The 22,841-nt window shown below is 33.6% G+C and overlaps 2 protein-coding genes across 3 annotated transcripts; one reads left to right on the forward strand and one right to left on the reverse strand.

Moving 5' to 3' along the window:
- Window positions 1-2,916: 2,916 nt before the first annotated feature.
- Window positions 2,917-11,835, forward strand: LOC110099287 (ethylene-responsive transcription factor-like protein At4g13040). Of its 2 annotated transcripts, none has more exons than XM_020826383.2 (7): window positions 2,917-3,059; window positions 5,290-5,349; window positions 5,816-5,943; window positions 6,979-7,063; window positions 8,609-8,789; window positions 10,446-10,567; window positions 11,464-11,835. In XM_020826383.2, the coding sequence occupies exons 2-7, from the start codon at window positions 5,307-5,309 to the stop codon at window positions 11,604-11,606; spliced, it is 702 nt and encodes a 233-aa protein (XP_020682042.1). In that variant the 5' UTR covers window positions 2,917-3,059; window positions 5,290-5,306; the 3' UTR covers window positions 11,607-11,835. The 2 variants fall into 2 exon arrangements, with proteins under 2 accessions (XP_020682042.1, XP_028551947.1); XM_028696114.1 differs by having other exon boundaries at window positions 10,467-10,567.
- A 2,244-nt stretch (window positions 11,836-14,079) lies between these two features.
- LOC110099276 (eukaryotic translation initiation factor 3 subunit H) lies at window positions 14,080-22,237 on the reverse strand. The gene is made up of 12 exons (XM_020826376.2): window positions 22,097-22,237; window positions 21,915-21,994; window positions 21,408-21,524; window positions 21,185-21,288; window positions 18,550-18,616; window positions 17,616-17,749; window positions 17,483-17,531; window positions 17,208-17,279; window positions 17,017-17,118; window positions 16,865-16,932; window positions 16,221-16,373; window positions 14,080-14,308 (listed from the first exon to the last, which is right to left on the reverse strand). Exons 1-12 carry the CDS (start codon window positions 22,104-22,106, stop codon window positions 14,251-14,253), a joined length of 1,014 nt encoding a protein of 337 aa, XP_020682035.1. The 5' UTR covers window positions 22,107-22,237; the 3' UTR covers window positions 14,080-14,250.
- Window positions 22,238-22,841: the final 604 nt, after the last annotated feature.

The following is a 22,841-nucleotide window of genomic DNA, read 5'->3' on the forward strand; positions in this document are numbered from 1 at the left end:
AATCAACAAGAATATGGACTAGACTATCACGAAACTTTCAGCCCGGTCGCAAAACTACCCACTATACGGATTCTACTTACCATCGCCCTGTTTCACCATTGGGAAATACATCAACTGGACGTGGCCAATGCTTTTTTGCACGGCGACATTCAAGAAACAATCTTTATGCGCCAACCTAGAGGATTTGAGGATAACTCGCATCCGCATTATGTCTGTAAGTTACAAAAGGCGATATACGGTCTTCGCCAAGCTCCCAGACAATGGTATACTACTTTCACATCCTATCTTCTTCAAATTGGCTTTTCTCAAAGCCAGGCCGATCCGTCGCTCATGATCCTTCACCAAAACAACGTTCGTCTTTATTTACTCGTCTATGTGGACGACATTCTACTTACCGGAAACAACACCCAAGCTATGAATGACTTGGTCGGTAAACTCAAATCCAAATTCACAATGAAGCATCTCGGTTTGGCACACCAATTTCTGGGCATCAAAATTGATCGATATCCAGATAAGTACTTTCTATCTCAATCTCTATATGCTAAATCTATTCTTCAAATGGCCGAGTTACCTAAATGTAACTCGGTCGCTAATCCTTCAATTACCAAACCCGCAGCTTTGTCTCCTCCACCAACTCCGATCTTCGACGCTGTTTTATACAGAAGATTAATCGGAGCTTTACAATATTTGACACTAACGCGCCCTGATATATCTTACGCTGTCAACGCCCTTTCTCAACACATGCACAGCCCCGAACCGCTTCATACAGTCATGCTAAAGAAACTTCTTCGGTACATACAAGGGACAGTGGATTTTGGACTACCAGTCACACGTTCCAACCTGAATCTAACTACATATTCAGACGCCGATTGGGCATCCGACCCAATCACCCGTCGATCTACTTCAGGCTTCTGCACCTTTCTTGGAGAAACGTTAATCTCTTGGACAGTTAAGAAACAAACTACCGTATCCCGTTCTTCCACAGAATCGGAATACAGAGCGCTTGCATCGGCTACCGCGGACACAATTTGGATCAAGCGACTTCTTGCAGATTTTCAGATTTCACACACTCAGCTAGTCGACGTCTTCTGCGACAACACATCCACGATTGCTCTCGCAAACAATTCTGTCTTTCATGCTCGCACTAAGCACATCGAAATTGATCAAAGGTTTGTGCGGGATAACATTCAAAACAACACAATTCGGCTGCTTCCAATCAATACCGTGGATCAAAAGGCAGACATTCTCACCAAACCATTGAATACTCCACGGTACAAATTACTTCGCAACAAACTGACCATTGGACCCAATACTCAGCTTGCGGGGGCATGTTAAGAACCACTGGTTTAATTTACATTGCTATCCTATCATTAGCCGACACGTGTACCTATCTTATATGCAGCTCTATAAATACACTTGTATATCTGTAAACAAGGGAAGGAAAAATATTAATAAAGTTTTTCATTTGTTCTTCTTCTTCCTCTGTACCGTCGGGTTATACGTTTCTACAATATCATCAAAAAATTATCTTGATCAGACACTAATCTCAAGGCAAAATCAAGTTGGAAACTTTCGAAATTAAATTTGGGACCATCCGAATTTCGATTCTAGCAAACTTATAGTCGAAATGAACGTCTAGAAAATACCAACCCTACAACACTAAATTTGACTTAATCCGAGCCCAAATAGTTCCAAATTAAAGACTCAAAACACATTTGGAAAGTTCAAACTATAAATTGGATGACCACATGAATTCTAAAAGTGACATGCTTATAATCGAATTGAGCAGCTCGACGAGAAAAATCGAACGAGCCCAAGATGTTCAAATTCTGATATCATTAAGATATTCAAATGTTCAGTAAAAAGTCCATGATCAAGGGGATTAACATCAGTCGTCCATTTAAACCATTCTCAATTTATTATTGATATCTCTCATATTTATTGGTTATGTCATTCTCAGATGACATAATAGACCATCATTCCTCATAGGAAAGGGACCTAAGCAAGAAAGAGAAAGAAATTAGAGTTATCTTATCACCACTCCTTCTAGATCATCGCCGGACTTTCATCTGGCATCTGACTATCGCCTGACTTTCGTCCATCCACCAAACTTCTGCCCGGGCATCCATTGATGCAAGACTTCCACTCGTTCACCGACTGACTCCGGAAGCCTGGCAACTAATTGACAACGGACTCCCGCTCGACCACATAACGTCGTCGAATTTCTGTCTGATCTCCACTCATCACTAGATTTCAACCTAAAGTTGATTGTTGTAATATGATCATCCTCTATAGGACGGATCAATCATTAGTAATATTTTCAAATATTAGTGAAATCATTTCAACTTGGCGCAACCTTGTGGTTTTTTCTTTTTCCAAGATTTTCCGTGTAAAAAAGCTTGTATTTATGAATTCCTTGTTGTGTGCTGTATATCCGTATAACATTGAGACAAATTTTAACTCTATAGCCACGTATATTCCAACCCACAACAATTATGATCCAAATTATTATTGTAATAAATTATTAAAAGGATGAGAAATTAGACCACAACTAATATAGAATTACTTAATATAATAAATTAAAATATAATTTTAAAATATTTTAAATAATTTGCACATAAAATTCTAAATGTGAATATATTTTAAGTATAATTTATATCAATATCTTTTAAAAGAGTCGTCGGTTCACAAGCTAACAAGTCTAATCAGAGCTGGGTCAAATCTGACTCACTAGCTTATTAAGCTGGCTCATGAGCTATTTCTCGAGTCGAGTCCGAGCCGGCTCAGAAATAGGCTTGACTCGCTTACACGGCCAGTGCCGGCCACAGTATTTTGGGCAAAGGTGGAGGGGTAGGATGGGAATAACGTTCCATGATATATATATAAGGAAAGCCGAATAGAAAAATAATTGAAAAGGTTAATAAATAGGAGAGGAGAGAGAGTGAACGGGGGAGGAGAGTGGGAAGGTGGTGGCCGCGAGTGGCAGGACATCGTCTCCGCCGCTCACTGACCTCTGTGGTGGCGGATATCCTCTCGCCGGAGAGGTTTATCTGAGACAGGTGCGAGCTTTGGGTTGAGTTTTGAGCGTTCCGCGTGTTTTGATTTTTTTTTTTTAATCGACCGGGGTTTATGTGCTGTGATTTTGATGCGTACGTCTTATGGATTTTGCTTTGGTTTTCTGGGAGATGAATTGGATAGATGGATTGCTGGTTTTAGGATTGGGGTGGCGTTTGCGTTGTGGAAAGCGGTGGATTGATTGGTGGGTGGGGGGTTTTGTTAGGTGAAGGAGATTCGTGTGGTTGATGGATGTGGGATGTTTGGTTGGTGTCTCTGCTTGAGCTAAATCTTGTTTTGATTTTTTTTTTTTTTTTTTTTTGTTTTTTTTTTTTTTTTTTTGTCTTGGAATTGAGCTTTGGTGTTGGAGGAATGGTGAGTTTTTTGTGTTAGATGATAGGCCGGCAGACTGTATGGTGGTTGTAATGGTGGTTAAGATGTCGATGGCTATTTCTTGCGTTTTTATGGTTCATCTATGGAATGGATTTGGATTCTTCCTAAGATATGGGAGCTTGTATGGATTTTTTGTTGGGATGATACGGGTAAACTGGTTGATTTTTTTTTTCTTTTTTTGCTGGGTTGATGGGTGAATTTGAACTTAGTTATATGATTTGCAGACCGAATTTTTAAAATTCTATTCACTAGGAGTTTCTTTCTGGTTGCTGAAGTTTGAATTCTTACATTTATATTCACTTTGAGCTTTTTGCTGGTTGCTGAGTAGTTTAATTTGGTTGATCAGCTTAATGAATTTGGGTTGATAGGGAAAGATAACAGAGGAACTTCAAGTGAATAGATGGAAACCTGTTTGAGATTTTTTATTTATTTTATATTTGTAAAGAAATTAGTAGCAGGCCTTTTATCTTTTAATCTTCTTTAAATGATTATGATAATTCTATGTGCGGGTTACCCCTTCAATTTTCTTAATTAATCATTGACATGCTTCATTAATTTTTTTTAATCTTCTGTTTGGCTTTCAGTTCATTGCATTGTGGAGGTTTTATTAGAGTCTCAACTATTTGAATCCTAATCCGAAATGACTTGTAAAAATATTTGAAGTATACCAAAGCATTCAGATTTACCTGGCATGTTGAGAGTTGAGACCTTCCTTATTATTCATGAAGATATTCCTTTTTCTCATGCAGTATTATTAATTTTTTGAGGAATCTGATAGGAAATTACTTGAGTTTTTCAAGTAAACACTAACAAGAGTGATTTAAAACGGCGATAAAATCGTAATATCTCCACTGAAAACAATCCAAATCAGTAGATTGTATTATAGGAATCAAACCAAAAGCAAGAACAAACAAAGATATAATTGATCCTCAATTCGAGAGGAGGATTGCTCTATCCCAATCTCTAGATGATGAATCTAGAGCCCAAGACACCAAGAAGAACCCTCACAAGAACACAATAACATAACATAACCCTAACCCTAATCTTCCTCCCATAATTAAGACATACAATTAAAACAATTAGACAAAAAAGACCTAAAGGCCCTTGCCGCCTCCTCCTTTGGCTCCAAATTTGAATTTCATCTCTCTCTCTCTTGCCGCCACCGCTCCTGCTGTAAACGTGAACCAGAAGGGGCCGGCTGGACCGGTCCACTAGGGGCCGATCTAACAAAATCATGTGTTTCTTGATATTGTTTTCACTTCTTGTGCTGTCAAGCTTTGACCTTATTTACTTGGACTGTATAAAATGTTCAATTTTTTCATCAGTAAGTGATGGAATGATATTTCTTTAATTAATGATATTGTTATTAGGTGAAAATAGTTTCATAACTTGGTCTTATGATTTGTTCTATGGGATTATATGATTGCCAGTTGACTTGAATGATTTTTGATACAAGCAAAAGGCCTTAGTTTAATGAGTATATTTTCTTAAGAGGAATATTTACTTAGCAGATGTTAAAGTTGGAGTCTTTACACTTTGTGGTCCAGGTTTCCTAATGCACCTAAAATTAATCTGAATGCAATTTTCTCTGGAATCTTGTCATGTATCTAAGCTTGGGTTTGATGTGGGGCTTTTGCTGCATCACTCACACATGCTAGGATTTTAAGAATTTTGATGTTTAAGAAATTACAGATCCATAGGTATTGGTTGCATTTGTACACTATTGCTTGAACCTAATATGCGAACATGATTGCTGGCATTGTTTTCTTTTTTAAGATTTCACTTGTTCCTCATGATTTAGTTTTTATGTCAATTGTTTAATCTCCTTTCCTTCCATTACAGCAATACTGCTGTGAGCCATGGTTAGCCTAAGGAGACGAAGACTATTGGGGCTTTGTTCTGGTATAACTATCAACTCATCTTTCAATTAGTCTAATCATGCACTTTTAAATAACATTTTAAATGAGGGTGTTTTTTTATCCCCCTTTCAAGTGCGGTGGTTTGCTTTTGTTATTTTAAAGATATCTTATTTTCCTACTATTTTGTACTAAAATTAATGAAAACTGTTTTTTTTTTCTCTTCATATTTTCATGGCTTAGGTTTTCATTTATAACTTTATTTTGTTTGATCAAATTATGAATAGAAAGGCTTGGTTGATGAATGAAAAAAAAATTGATATGTTGAGATTGATGTTGTTAGTTATCTTTTAGGTACTACTCTCAGTCTCTATGAGGCTTTCTTTTTTAAAACAAAAAGAAATTGATGGTCAGATGATGAATAGGCTCTCCATACTTATGCTCCTTGAACGATGCTCGTGTAGTCATCTGAACTCTTTTCATCTGATATTATTGAATTGGTTGTTTTTCAGGGAAAAGCTCCATTCCAGTTGAATTGCCAGGCTCCAATGAGAGTAGTGGTGCTCTAAACCTGAGCAGAAATGTGAATCCTTTCAGCATTCATCCTATGCCATTAATTAGCATAAGTCGTGAAAAGCCAGTAAGTACATATCAACATTTATTCTTTCTATCTTAATCATGTTATTCTTTCTTTATATCTTTTGTATTCAAACAATTTAAATCTTTTTATGGGGATTTGTTCTTTGATTAATGCTTTCATAAGGCCTTCTTCAATTGGAATGGCAACAGTGTTGAAATAGAGCATTAGGTTGTCCCATTCTTTTAGTACCGATATTGTTAGTACTCCCTGTGATGCTCTCTATGATATTATTATCCACTTGTTTAGCTTGTTGTTGTATTACATAGTCCATTGGCACAACATAGAGTTTTAAAAAATTATTGCCATTATTGTCAAAAGTTCTCTTCATCTGCGCTTTTGAAGTTAAGCAATCTGATGCAAAGCTCCTCAAATCAGCTCCATTATGACGTGTGAGGGCTTCATGAAGTTCATTAATGGGTGCACATCACTGCGCTTTGATAGGAAGTGCTTGTAGAAATTTAGGAAAAGCCTTGGCTGATATATGATTTCAACAATTTCAGAGAACCAACAACAAGAAAACTAGAAATAGAACATGTAAGGACACTTTTTTATTGAAAGTCTTATGAAAGAAAATACAAAATACAAGTGGATCTTTAATTGGAGAGGAAGATTTGACCCTCCCAAATCTTTAGACATCGTTAGAGCCTAAAACCTAAGAGAAATCTCAAATTCCAGACAAATTCAAGATGTCCTAATCCTAGCAAAACATACAACTTAATACATAAAATTCAAAAGGAAATCTCTAAACAACCCATACTTTGAAATTTCCCTCCTAACTCCTTAAAAATCATTCCTAAACAGCTTTGTTGGCCCCTGCGGTCGAGATGTAGGGACGGGAGACGGGCTCTGTACCGCCTCGCTTAGAAGTGGGCCGGTCTAATGACTGGTTAATACGCTTCTATTCTTGAATTTTATAGCTTTTTCCTATTTAAGTGTATCATTATGAATTTGCTTTTTCTCCATTTGAAGGGAAATGTTATTGAATATTTGTGTTTAATATTGCCTTCTTTTTACTCTCTTTTGTCTGCTTCACAGACAAATATTCATGAAATAAGCTTTGGATCTTCAGTTGTGTCTGCTACAAGCTCGCCAAAGGAGGAAATCGATAACTATTTTCCAGGTTAGTTTTCTCTTTTGTTGTTGTGGGATAGTAAGTCTTTAGGTGAAGTTTTGAATGATGGATTGGTAATATATATTAATTCTCTGATTTTGATTTATCATTAATTATGAACTCACCATTTGTTATTTGATTATTGCACTTGGATATCCAATAAATAAGATCAGAGTTTATACATTTATCCAATTTATGCAAGGGTACAATGGCATAGACATAAATTTTGTTTTTTAGATTCCCAATTACTACGGCTGCTTTTATAGCGTACTTTGTGTGCTTAATTTTTTCGAACTCCTCCCATTTTCTTGTTTCTTTGCAAACAATGAACAAAATGTTCTAGAGATTGTAGAACCCTTAATATTTTCTCATGCCTCGGGCTTCCTTCTTTTTAGCACATCCCATGAATGTTGGTTTAGGCAAATTGCTTTTACTTGCATATATATTCTTTGATATTTCTTTCCGTTAATTCTTACAAGGGCCTTCTGTATTTGCTCAGCAAGCTTTCCCTTCCTCTGAAAGTTGAGAGAAAGAAGATGAGGGTGATGTTGGTTGAGATTTTCTGTTGTGTCGCCAACTGAACTGAACATTTTTATGATCCTCTTCTCCCAACACCAGACTTAACTGCTGCTTTCAATAACTGCCTTCATGAAAGAAGCTCTTCAGTAGAGATAATTCCTTTAAATTAAATTTTTTGTCGGTATTAGTACATTACACTTCAATAAGATTGTGATAGCGAATACTTGAGTTTGCAAATAACCCTAAGGGAAATATTTGAGTTCACAAGTAACCCTAAGGGAAATACTTGAGTTCACAAGCAAACCTATCACTAATTGGTGAAAACAGCGAGAATAATGCAAAAATCTGGGTGAAATCAGCCCCAAAGTGATGGATTTCAATAATAGAATCAAAGCCAAACAAACTCAAAACAAGATACAAGTGATCCTCAATTCGAGAAGAGGATCGTTCTCTCCCAATCTCTAGACAAGGAGTCTAGAGCCCAAGACGCCAATGAACTACAAGAGAAACAAATCAAAGCATGCCCTAACCCTAAAACACCTCCTCCTATTTAATCCATAAACTTTCTAAATCAAAACTCCCTCCAAAGCCCTAGCCGCCCCCTCCTTTCCCCCTTTAGATTAAATTTGAATAGTGGGACCCATTATTGTGGGCGGAAGGAGAGAGGAGACAGTATTAGCCAGCCTCCTATAAACATAAACCGGCCCTGAGTGGACTGGTTCAGGAGTTGGGGCTAGTTCAGGAGGAACCGTCCTAATAGATTGTTGATTGAGTTCACTCATATAGCACTTGCAGATGTCTTGTTCGTTCATCTATGTTTGCTTGTTTAGTCAATATTATTGTTAAGTTCTAACTTACTTTGTTATATCTTGCATGCTATATTGAGAAAAGCAACCCAAAATGCAGCATACGAGCTGAGAATTATACAAATATTTTCAAGTAATTTACAAGCATTAAATGTTGTAGTGTAATGTTATGTGCATACTTAATGATGCAATTAATCCAAGATGAAAGTTCAAAAAATTCTTTCTGTAGGTAAAGATATGAAACACAGAAAGAGATACCGTAGAAAACTCTATGAAGACCAAGAACCATGCGTAATGAGAGGTGTTTATTTCAAAAACATGAAATGGCAGGCGGCTATCAAAGTTGATAAGAAGCAGATCCACTTAGGCACTGTGGGCTCCCAAGAAGATGCAGCACGGTTGTATGACAGGTACTTCAAATAAAAGACTTATTAGGTTATCATGTCTCTATGATTTTATTATTTGATTTACCATTTACATGATTCTTTTATGAAAGGAACCAGTTGGAATGTTTGAAAAACTTCTGATTAGCTTATTTATTAATGAAATAGAAAAATTTTCTTCTAATTAAGATATGCTTATTTCTTTTTATTTAAAGATGGGCTTCATTCTGATGATCCAATTAGAAGAATAGATATATTAGATTTGATCTATCTAAAAAGATTTGGTTAGAAAGTTTTAGAAATGATCTTTCTTTATTAGATTTAAATGAGAATTTTACTCTTTACATAACACAATGGAGAAAAATAATTCATACAGCCAACCCCACGTAGTGGGATAAAGGCTTGATGTTGTTGTTGTTATATGAGCGTCGTTCCTTTCGAAACAAGTTCTAAATGATCCTTTGGAACTTGTTAACCTATTTTGTGAAAATATGTTCAGATTATCATCATATGATATATTGATTAGTTTTGCTTAATTATTCGAACAGAAGATTTTCTGCAAATCAAGTTATACTTATTTGTTTTTTCTTTAAAGATGAATTTTGTGCCTTAACAAACAAATTATGAATCATTATATGGTTCCTTTTAACATATCTTCTGGAAATATGATCAGATTTTCATATGATAAAAATTACTAATGCAATTCAATCTAAACAAAATGCTTTTTTAGGGAAGAGGAAGGAACTCTATGTATATAGAACGATGTGTATAAAAGTTGATCTAAAGAGAGAACCTCTAGTTGGCCTCACTAGTAAATTGCATTTATTCAATCACCAATAGTCAATGTGAGTACGAACCATCAATCCCTATTATAAAAATAAGACTATAAGGCAAAATAATTTAAAAATCAAATATAATTCTATTTGAAATTAAATCCAATCCTATCAAAATATTCAAATCCAATCATAGTTTTATCCAAGAGGATAACTAAACCTTGGATAATTGCAGAAGAAAAAGGGAAATTTGATTGTGACTGAATACCAGCCTAATAAGTTATAGACATAGGCCAAGTTCAACCCCCTTATGGCCTAGTTTGACTTCTTGTAATTAGGTGTAGATTTGACCAAACTAGAGATGACCTATTGATTAAGGCTTCGTTTTTTACTGCTTTCTTATTGCTTCATAAAGCAGCTTTCTAGCATAAAATTTAAAATTTTTATGCTAAAAAGCTGCTTAATAAGCAGAAAGAAAGTCGTCTTCGTTTGGGACGACTTTCTTGTTATTTCTTAAAGCAGCTTTCTAGTATAAAAAATTTAATTTTTGTACTAAAAAGCTGCTTTAAGAAGCAACCAAACGAAACCTAAATGTGTTGAAAACTTCAATACAAATATGACCAAAATTGCTAAATCATTTCTAGTTAGCATCAACTTAGTACAATTGGACTTGATGACTTGATTTGTGCACATCAACTCAAAAAATCTATAAAACTTTCTATTAGATTTGGTTTTTTGTTAGGGGAGCGAAGAACATTCATTAGATTAGTTAATTTCAAAAATTTTTTTATTAAGTTGAACATATCTTATTTTTTTCTCTTAAATACTAATAGTCCATACAATATGTGTCATCATATTATTTATAGCAGTTTATATGTGTTTTAACCAAATGATAACCTTCTGTCCACAGAGCGGCTTTTATGTGTGGCAGACAACCAAATTTTGAACTTCCTGAGGAGGAGAAACATGAGCTCAGCCACTATAACTGGGAAGAGTTCCTTGCAATCACACGCAATGCAATCAACCATAAAAGTAATGATGAATGATCGTTTGTTTTCATTTTATATAGTCCTTTGTTTGTCTATAAGTAGGATTTAGTAAGTGCTACAATCTAGACTTAGGCATCATTTGGGATGACATTCTTATTGAAGCAGTTTTTTAGTACAAAATTTATAATTTTTTATACTAGAAAGCTGTTTGTCTCAAAAGAAGCCTAAATCTTTTGACGGTTAAAACATGAAAATTATTAGGCATGTTAACTGTTAAATCCTACTAAATCTTGATAAACTATTTTACTATTTGTTCAAGATTTAAGATTTGTGAGAAGGAGAGATCCTTAAGTATCCTATTTTAGACAAGATTTAAGCAAAACATAGTTTAAATCCTGCCAAATAGAATTATGGGGATTTTAAATCTTATTATTTTTAAAAATCTCTTTTCATCTTCATTATTGATTAAATCCGAGATGTTTTAAGTATCATCATTCACAAGATTAACAAAAATTAAAGTATTTAAGGATTCATCCTCTCATAAATCTTAAGTCTCAAAACAAATAGCTTGTTAGAATTTAATACTTGTCATACCAAATAGTTCTCCCATTTTAATCTTCTTAAGATTTACTAAATTAACATTTACAATATTCGCTAATCCTACTTACAGCTAATCAACCATTAAATCCATTAAATCTTGTGAATGATCTGATTTAACAAATCATGAATTTAATCAATAAGGAAAATGAAATAAGATTTAGGCTTCGTTTGGGACGGCTTTCTTACTGTTTTCTAAAGCAACTTCCAGGTACAAAAATTTCGAGTTCAAGAATTTTTTGTGCTAGAAAGCCATTTTAAAAAGCAATAAGAAAGCTGTCTCAAACGAAGCCTTAAATGCAAACTACATAACATCTAACACTGGTATTCTTACATGTTCAGAGCTCCAAAGAAGGATTGGAGGAGGAAGAAGAAGGAAATCAGGGATAGAGATGAGAGGCAGTGATGTGGAGGAGCCTGAAAGAGGCGCATGTGGCTCACCATCTACCTCTGATGATGGTGAAGTAGAGGTATTTGCTTCATAGTTTAGCGGCTTCAAAATGCTAAATTATAGCTTAGATTATATTTCTTATTATTTGCTTGTGTATAGAGGCCCTATTTGCGCAAGCTAGGGTTTAAAAAGTTGATCAAGCTCCATTAATGGCTTCTTTATTATCATTCTTGTAGTTATTATGAGTGGGCATTTGGATACTTTCATTGTCTTCTCTTGTAAATAACCCTTACCTGATAATATGATTTTGTTACCTTCTTTTACATTTTGCTTTGCACCATTAATCTATTCTGAGTTCCTTTCCTAATGACAAAACATTATGGCTTTATTTGGATTGAATGAAAGTGAAGGAAATGAATGAAAACATAGATTTTGAATATGCAAAGTATGTAATGGAGTCTCATATAAGAGGTCTCTATCATGCTCATTGATTTAGGCTTCGTTTGGGACGGCTTTCTTGCTACTTTTTAAAATAGCTTTTTAGTACAATAAATAAAATTCTTATACTAAGAAACTGCTTAAGCCGTCCCAAACGAAGCTTTAGTTTCTCTTATGCTCCTACTTAAGATGAAGAGAGGAGGGGATAAATTAGGCTATTTGCTATTTTTTATTAAGAATTTCTCGGAGTTTTTTTAGGGAATGGATTTGGATTTGCGAAAAAAATGATGTTATGAACATGAGGACCTTTATCGCTAATTTCTTATTGGATTGTCGCCGCGTTTTATTTTTTTCAATCTTTGTAGTTGTAGGGTTATTTTTAACACATGCTGGACGAATTTTGTCAAACTTTTTTGAAAGGGTTTTGCTCGTTCTTTTTTTTTTTTTGAAAGAACTGATATTTTTATCAGATTTAAATTAGAAATTGACTCTTAACAGAACACAATGAAGAAAAATGATTCAACATGTACGACTTCATCATCCCTTCTCTTGCATGGAGAGTCATTATAGAGACATTTATGAAAGAGTTCGTATAGTTGAAAATCGAGTCCTCACAAAAAAGCAAAAATTTTGTTAGTACTAAGTATTTAACTGACCTTCTAAAGAGGATAAATTTTGTCCCTTAAAATTTTCTCAAGTGCTCAAATTATATAAGAATATTATTTAAATCTTAAATAATTTACGTCAAGTATATATATATAATGATACATTTACGTCAATTTCTTTGGCAAGAAAAATATTTATTTAAATCTATTAAATAATTTAAATTCAATTGAAGAAGGAATATTTTTATTATCTTAAAATTTAAAAATAAATACCATAAGAAATCATTAAAAATATATTTTTTTTCTTCACTCAGATCTTCAGTACAGCATAAACTGCATCTTGTTAGGTATGAGAAAGTTATGAACCTATTTGGAGAAATAGTAATTTGGTTGGAATTAGTAATAGCTGTGGATTGAAAGTCAAGTGTCAGTTGATGCTTACCAACCACCCATTTCAACATCAAGATTAGTGCTAAACTTCTCACTCTAGAATTTTCTCTCTCTATTTCTCCATCTTTTCATTCAATACTTCTTAGCAATACTTGCATAAATTTTTAGCTTGCTAGCCATTGGAGTTTCCTTGTGAAGCCTTTTGCTAGGCATTTGAGAGGGAAGATCCTTTAGGAACATTTTGGGTCTTGTGAGATTATATCAAGGCATTGTTAGTCTATAAATACTCTCATATGTTGAAGACGTTCAACGTCAGGATGTAGAAACAGTTTGATTTTGTTACTGTGAATAGTAAAAATACAACGCTGAATAGTAAAAACATAGAGAACAATAACGATATTTTTACTGTTCACAATCACAAAACCGAACAATTCTCTATGTCCGAACTCCGCACGTAATAATCTCTCCATGTGTTCAGCAAAAACTCAACTTATATAGAGGAGAGTAATATAGACTAATTCCAAGTCTCATATTAGGTGTAAGTGAGTCAAGCTAATTTATGAGCTAGCTCAAACTCAACTTGCTAAATTGCTCATGAGACTGACTCAATGAACTAATAAGCAAAGTTGAGCAAACCTCTAATCAGTTGATTAGCTTGCGAGCTCACGTGGTTAAAAAAATATTAATATAAAAATTAACATTCATGAATTTAAATACAAAATTGATAAAAATATTTAAATATAATATTATTTATTATTTTTCTTTTAATTTATCACTCATTTATAATTTTATTATGATAATTCATTGAGTTTTAATCATTTTCTTTCATAATAAATGAGTTAGCTAGTGAGCACGCTCAAACTTATAAAATTAAGCTCTAAGCTCAAGTCAAGAGTGACTCGAGCTCAACTCAACTCATTTATACCCCTAACCTAAACGGAGAAAGTTAGAACCCATCCAATATAAAGAGTAAGGCTTCGTTTGGGACGACTTTTTTATTGCTCTTAAAGTAACTTTCTAGTACAAAATTTACAAACTTTGTAATAAAAAGCTGCTTTAAGAAGCAGTAAAAAAACCGTCCAAAACGAAGCCTAAATCATAAATGCGAACACAAACAATGAAATAAAAATCATCTGAATTTCTATAGAAGATAACCACCCTTAATGACAACTACCAAGTCCAAAAAATTCAAATTTTTTGGATTGTGCACCTGAAATACATTAAAACAAAGACTAAAAAGAGTGGGATCTAATGCTACCAAAAAAAAAAAAAGTTCAGATAATCACATAATTTTGTTGAACAGATTCAGTTATCCTGCAAGGCTTTCATCAGATATAATTTGCTGAAGCTCTGTCCAGCAGCCCTGCAAGTTTACATTTTGAAAGCTTCAGCAATCAGCATTCAGTAGCAGTTGATCACAAATCAATATGCACAACAGCAAGGAGCTACTAAGAAGAAATGGATGGCTGACGTTACTATGGAAGAAGAGGTCAAGAAAGTTGAAGTCCAGAGTAGCCTTCCATAACTATCATCATCATCATTATCAACCTCATCCAACTCTTTGGTGTTGGACTAATGAACTATTTTCCAATCTTCTTGTTGATTATTTTATAATAACCTAATTTTGCATAATCACAATCATCAACCATGCTACATTTGATAGGCCTTTGTTTTCCTCATTAATCCTTAAGCATTAATTCTCCCTTCTAATACAATGATGCAAATTCTGCCCTCTACATTATGTGAAATTATTCCGTGCGGATACGTACGCCGTCCGGAGGCGAATCAGAGCGCGCCACGTCACCCTTTTTGTTATGTACCCACTATGTACCAGGTGACGTGACGAACTCTGATTCGCCTCCAGGCGGTCTGGTATCTGCACAAAATAATTTCTCCTATATTAAAAATTGCTCAAAGCTATTTTCTACAATAATATTTCCAATAAGTGCTACTCCTTCCCTATAACAAAATCATTTTTCAATCTATCATTTTTAGTTCTTGATGTATGCAAGTTTCAGATTTTCCCCACTTTTTGCCGCCGCATGATGCTTCAAATTCCCCCTAGTAATGCTTCGGTTTTCCCCCATCTTGGGGGCTGTTATGCTTTGGTTTTTCCCCTTTTCCCTGTTGGTGTTGCTTCGGATTCCCCCCTTGGTAGCTGTCCAAGGTTAACTGTGTCCATGGCTGCTGTGTTGCTTCAATTTCTTCCCCAGGTGTCTGCCCCTTCGGTTCCTTCTTGCTATGGTTTTCAAGGAAATTCTAGTGGTTGTTTTGGAGGTGTTTTAATTACCTTGCATTAAACATTTTATTCTTTTCTTCCCTATATACAAGGGACTGTTTTTTCTGCAAGAAGTATGTAATGGATATGATAATTTTTGGAAAATGAAACATGCGGGTTTCCCTAGCTTGCGAGTTAGCCTCCTTCCCCTCTTATATTTCGCCTCGGTTTTCTAATCCCTTCTTCTCTATCCATGGCTCCCACCTCACTTGTATTCTTCTTCTCAAAAATATATATAAGTTTTATGGTTTATGTTTGTCATGATTATGTTTAAGGATGACATTTTTTTAGTTTGCAATCATATAAGTTGTTTGTGTTTTTTTTTTTGTTGCATCAGTTCTACTATACTTCCATCATAATATTTTCATTTCTATTACATTTAATTTGGTTATTAATGAGTTTTAGTTGCCCATCTTTTAGATAAAAAATTCATAGTCAATTGAATTATAATTTATAAACTTTATCTAACATCAGCATAATAGTTTCACCTTTGAGTCGCTTCTCCATTTCAACCACCAAGTTTTAGCTTTTGAAGTTGTCCTCGTTAATATCATCATGATTTGTATATTAGACCAAAGATACTCAATTCCTATTACATTGGTGAATTAGTTGATCTTCTAGCAACAATTATCATAGTAATCAATTTTTTTCAAATAAATTACATATACCATATAGTTAACCATTGTTTTACTAATCTTAATAATTTTAAAAATTTTCTTCTTTGTTCTACATTTTCACTCACTTCAGAAGTTGACACGCCTATGAAAAATGTCATATTCAAATAATAGCATATGCAAGTTAGGTCAGTTTTAACACATTTGCAAGCATCTCCAAGATTAACTTGCAACAAGTATAAAGGAGATGCAAGCACAGTCAAAGCATTAGTAGATACTGAAATAAAAAACATAAAATAGTTGGTTTGTTTCATCTGCAACTATTAATTAATGAAAGTGAATCTAGTAAAGAAGTTTGAACTATATAAGATTTAAAACCATACCCATTGATTTGGTTGCAGTAGTTAGCAACTTGATTTGTTATGAGATAGCTATCTAGGCGAGAAGGCTCGGGTATTGGCTTGAAAATTGGATTTGAAGGGTCTTCCTCAGGCAGTGGCTCCTCTCCCGCTGCTTTCCTTGCAATGTTCTCCGTCCTATAAACAGATACAATAATTTTCACATACAAGATAAATTTTCCGCATCCACAAAAAGTTAGGTCACTTAATGCACCCCCTCTTATTCAGGAAGCACATCAAAATTTTTGAATTGAAATATACATTAAAGCTATAATTTCACCATCTAGTCTTTGCACGACACACAACAGTAAGATTAATATTTATATTTGTAGAAAAATAGAAAAAAATCACTTTGAATTTTATTGTTTAATTATGTACAAAATGTTGAAGTATTTATAAACCTCCCCAAAATTTTTATAATAAAAATAAAACAAAATTATTTATTAAAAAAGGAAAAATCCCCCAATAGGGGCCAGCGAGCTAGAATAGCAAGAGGAGACACATGGATTATAATCTAAGGGTCATAAAAGAATAGATGAGAACCCTTATTCCATGTGCTCACCCCCCCCCACCCTTAATTCTTAAAACAAAAAGCCACTTCATAAGACTGCTCATATGAGTTCCACTACCTTCGTTTTTGGAGCCAGGTTTGTTGTTGTGCCTGTTGCCTAGAGAGGTTCCGATAATAATATTGGAACTGAAAGAAGCCAAGAAGACTTCAATTAAAATGGTTTGAGAAGTGATATAAGAAAACAAACAATCTTATCAAGGCAAATCAAACCTTATTTTGTTCAGAAGAAAGATCATCCATGCATTCAATTAAAAACTCCAAGTTTCTTTCCATAAAAGGTGCAGTTGATAGCTTTAGACGATCAAGATCACACTGCAAAGAACTTTTGACATCTTAGAAAAGACAAGTATGCAGTATAACCTGAATCAGTAAAGCAGCATAGCAGAGAAGAAAAGACAAACCTGGACAACCGGAGAATCAGGCTCTAGTTCTGTCATGAATGCACTAATAAGTGCAGAATTAGAAACCTTAATCTGTACAGTACAGAACAAAATTGTTACTAAATATTCTAACTCCAAACTGGATGGAAAAGATTACTTTCGATCAAAATATAGAATTTCAGGGAAAAATTATTAAAAAAAATATCGATAACAGTAGGAAATATAACTTTGAAGTTTGAAACTCAAAATGTAAGGTATGAGAACTCAGAAGGGAAAAACAAGTGAAATCAGCGTACAGGTATCTCCTCAAAGATATCCACCCATGACAATTTCTTCTCCCTCAACCTAAAAGAAGATAGAATAGAAGCATGTTAGACTCAACTGGAAGCCATTTTCTTAGACAAGAAACAGACAAAGACAACCCCATACTTCTCTCCAATAAAACTGTTATGACGATATAGATCCATAAATGATTCTGTAAGCTTCAATGCCTTGAGAGCGAGTACACCTTGATTGGACCTTGATGGATCATATATTATGCAAACACAGCGCCTAATATTTTCCTGTACAAAATAAAATGGATCATATATGATGCATATACGCCATCATCTTCCCAGTGGTAATGTGTAGTAGTTTTTAAAGTCGGGAAGGATGACGGTTCGAGTTCAAGCTCTTAAATGGAATATCCACAATGTTCTTCTTAGAGGTTATGTTTACATGAAGTTGATCTTATAACTCAGTTCTCAGCGTGGCATTTAAGGCATCGCTTTGAGTCCAAAATTGTTCATTGGGAACACATGAATTTAAAGAAACTTATAAATTATAATCAAAAGATAATTTACTGAATTATTTTTGAACCAATATCAAAAGTTATAATAGTGAATTAGCATAGAAGCAAAGAAATGCCTAAAAAGCCCACATGTGACGGCATATTCATGATCCTTTGATAAGAATTTAACCTTAAAATAGCGTAGTCATGACATATAATTGTCACATGAAGCTAAAGGTATTACAAAAGTTGAGGAATCACAAAAGCAAAGGAATTGCAAAAGCTAAAAGTTCCTTAGCCACAGGCAACAGAAAATAGAAGAATCAAACATTATTAAAACTCGTGAATCCCATGCAATAATTACAATTCTGAGATGCATCATTGCCCATCTTTCTTTAAAAAACATTATTCTCTATGCCAAAACAAAGCAAAAGAAGAAGTTAAATAAGAAAAGACAAAATGTTTCCATGTAGGAAAAAACACCAGCTAAAAGCTTGGGGCACTGTTAAACATAAAAATGAGGCGCAAAAGTTTTAAAGAGTAACAGCATCAAGAAATTACAAAAAAAACAACAGAAGGGGAAGAATGCAAGACCTGATAGTTCATAAATGTTTCAATAAGCTCTACAGTCTGATAAGATCCCAACAAAGTTGATTGATACCTAAAAAGAACGAAAAACAAAACAACATTAAACTGACACCATAACATAGTAGAAATGGAAATAATTAGAACACACATAGAATTAGTTTCAATAAATAGATAAAATCAGATCACGAGTGATAGAAATAATGTAGAATATAAAAGCCAATTTGGAAATCAACATTCTCAAGACAAAACAGAAAAATAGCAGCTAAGTCCAAATTAAATAATTTCTATCATAATTAGTTTCAATTAACTTATTTCTGCCAAATACACTAAAAACAATATAATTGACATGGGCATTTGCCAATAAAAAAAATCCTGTTGAAGACCTCTTGACGTTGTCAAGTTGATAACCCCATGGTTTTAGTCAAATTAGTGGCTAGATGAGTAAACTAATGGCAAAATAATCTCCATTGTTTCCACGTCGCTGGTTACTCTCTTAGGAACAACCTATGTATATGGCATAGATTGATCAGTCAGTCAATAAACTCAATCCTAGGAAATCTAACAAGCATCTCAAACACGAGCAATAATTTAAATTCTAAATCAATTTGTTGCCGTTCTTAGAATTATTATCTTTCAGCTAACTTCTTATTTACTCAAAAGAGAATGTCGCCAAAAAGTCTACACACTTCTTAGTATTTTCTCCTAAATTTAAGGTAAGAAATAGGTTTGCAACCATGTTTAAAGCACCTACTGTCATATAGCATAATAGGTACATCAACAGAATCATTACAGATCTAACCAATTTGGTAAATATGCTATTTCTTTTTTATCATTTTGGTCTTTTCTCCATTTAAAACCCTCAATCATTACTCTAGATCAATATTTTCATAAGTATCCTCATTCTTTTTTATGACAGATCTCGTATATTTAAAACTATCATATCTTGCCAACAATATTAATGGATAAGAGTTTATAATATATAATATTTATTCTACTAATTTGAATCCCCATATCTTCTATTATTTCTCTCTATTTTCTAAACTCTTGCTTATTTTAATAGAAGCCTCAGCCTCATTAGCAGAATTATGTTATAAGCAAATAAAATACACCAACGTACCTCATTATAAATGTATATAACCTAAGTATTAAATTCTAGTGCAACTATTTATGAATAAAAAAATAATTAAGATTTGATATATTTAACTTATTGATCAATCGCTAATTGAGAATTAACAACCCTAACAAAATTGAATATTTTACTAATTATGTAATTATTAAGCATGGATTAATGGAAATTACAATACACTTAACCCTAATTTATTGATTAGTTACAACCTAACTATTTGTTGATAATTATTTAACAACCAACAAACCTTATCAACAATTATGACTTACGCAGTCAACTAAACTTGTGCATCAGCAGCATCATTAGCACTATTCTAATTATTCGGGTTGGTTTTATGAATTCTTATTTTTCATTCAATGCTACATGAGATATTAAACATAATTTTCATAAATTATTTTGAATAATTCTCACTATTTTTACCTTAAGTCTACCCCGTCTCCTCCTTAATTCTTCAACATTAATTTTATCTACCTATCTAAGTAGGGGTATATGCTTTACTGTTTGTTGCATACACCAAAAGCACTCAAGTATATTTTCAATTAATTGATTCAAATAGATGTCACTCTGTCCATTCCCCTATGTAGTCATTCATTAATTTATTCTTTTTATTCTAGCCACGCACCCATCTTGGCACTCTTATTTCTACAACACTCCATTAAGATATCAATGCTTTTTCACAACCCATACTCAAAGCAACATAAAAAAACACTGCATATATGTTTTCATAATATCCTCTCATCATATACTATTGAGGTCCTTCTCCATTTTAACCACAAAGAATTGACGCCAGAAGTTCCTCATCTATATCACCATGCATTCGTATAATAGATCCAAGGTACATAAATCTATATCATGTCATGATATTTATTTATCTTGAAATAAATTGGATTACTAATGCTTAACATTACACCCATTAAATTTGCATTAAACATACACATTCTTGTTCTACTAATTATAAATCATTTATCTTCCAAACATTTTCTCAATTGTTTAAACTTTTTGCTCGTTTTAATTTTCAGCATGTCTCACTAATTATAGATGCATCAAAAGAAAAATATACACTAAAGCGCCTCACTTCAAATATCGTCTGTAAGCATCATCATAATTGATTTAAAAAGATATAGACTCAACACTCACTTTGATGTACACCTAATGAAATTAAAAATGCTTGGTCAATCCACAACTACTTCTAATAATTATCAATGCTTATAATATATATCTTGCATAACTTCAACAAACTTTTGACACTTTTTTTTTTTTTGGCTAATGTGAACCAAACCTAATGTGAACCAAACCAATAATTAGCCAGGGTCAATATAGATAAAGAAGAAATGCAACAAGCAGTCACGATTATTAGGTTCAAGTGTACATAAGGATCTAACTTTGTGGTTAAATCGATAATTAGATAACAATTGAACAAAAATAGAAATAGACTCTATCAATCATAGATTAACTAATAGTAGTTTCAATATAAATCAATATAAGAGATTGAGTAAATGGGAAGCCTAAAAATACCATCCCACAGTATTGTTGTCCACATTGACCTCCCTTAGGCACCTCATCATTTCAAGCTGATAGTTTGCTCCATCCGCCTCATTTTCATCATCCTCTTCTCTAGTCTTCAACATGGCATTAGAAGTGAAATCATGGTAAAAATAAAGGAGACACCCCTTCAATTAAAGAAATAAGCCAGCATCATATAATTTCTATGATTGTAACTTAAATTTAGCATGCTTACCGGAAAAGGAAAACAGTTAGTGATTTCAAGGACACTACCAACATCCAAACCAAGAAGTTGACCTGTAACCAAAGCAGGCGAGAATTCTTTGCAGTGTTTAATTATCTTAAGAACAGCCTGCAAAAGAACAAATAATAGTCTAAGAATAATTGCAGCCAAAAATGCGCCATTGTAGCAACCTCAGATAGCGAAATAAAACATAGAAAATATTATTTGATGAGTCATGCTAGATGCTTCTCAAGTAGAATACAAAATGAATCAAATAACCCATTAGTATTGAACTGAACACCATACATCAAACTTTCCCTAAATCTTAGAAAAGAAACCAGGCTAAAGCTAATTGATTTAATCTGCATGTCTTTTCTCACATTTTATGGGCAAAATAATCCATTTTACTTCAAGCTTCTCAATTAGAATCTTTATCTCTTAACCATGCCACAAACCATCCAAAACAAAGAGATAATTAGTTCACAGATCAAAACATTAACAGAAATCCAAAAAACCCACCAATCCTTCCATCTGGACAACTCGAAGTGGCGGGGCAACCTCCTCTGTGGCTACCGCTTGAAGAAAAGATCGCGCCATGGCTACCATTAAAAAAAAAATAACAAATCAGAGATACAAAACGATGTAAAAGATCCAGATTTCATAAATCACAATTGCGTAGAAGAAAATCAATAATTACTTACTGTTCGCCATCTCAAAAACGAGAATTTTAGCCTTCGAGGTCAGGAATTAGGGCACGGCAGAGCTCTCGGCGGCTGCTTCTCTCCGCCTATCGAGCCCGAGACCTGATACAGAAAAGGTTTTGCTGAGTTAGTTGCTATCTGATTTTTACAGATACCTCCTCAAAAACTTACAAAATTATCTTTAATTTTCTTACTATTTAACTTTTTTTACATAATAATAGCTACATTGTAATTGCAATATTGCACTAAAAAATTAAAAATCTAAAAACCTTTGCAATAATTATCATTGTAAATTTTCATAACTGGAAGATAAATTTTCCATCAATATTGTAAATTTTATTGAAGAATTATTTATTATAAATACATTAAGCAAAGATGAAAGTTTGTTTTGTGAAATTATTAATAAGTATTTTAAATAAAATTTTATTTTAGAAGTACATAAAAAATAAAATAATACTTGAGGGTGGATTTCTATTGTTTTAGTTAGCCTTTTGGCAATCTCATAGATTACTTATATTTCCACGCTTATGATTACTGATTTTACATACGGGGCTATTTGGTATCGAATTTACAACAATATTTAAGTCGAATTTATGCTAAATCCAGCCAAACAGTTTTTGTGCGCGCATTAAATCCCGGATTTACGGCTTAAATTCGGGATTTAGTAAATCCGAGGGGTGGTCGAATTTAACAGGATTTAAAGTTCGTGCGATACATTTCGCGTGGCGCCCATCTTGTCAACTGC

Source organism: Dendrobium catenatum, unplaced genomic scaffold, assembly GCF_001605985.2.
Source record: "Dendrobium catenatum unplaced genomic scaffold, ASM160598v2 fragScaff_scaffold_716, whole genome shotgun sequence".
Lineage (NCBI taxonomy): Eukaryota > Viridiplantae > Streptophyta > Magnoliopsida > Asparagales > Orchidaceae > Dendrobium > Dendrobium catenatum.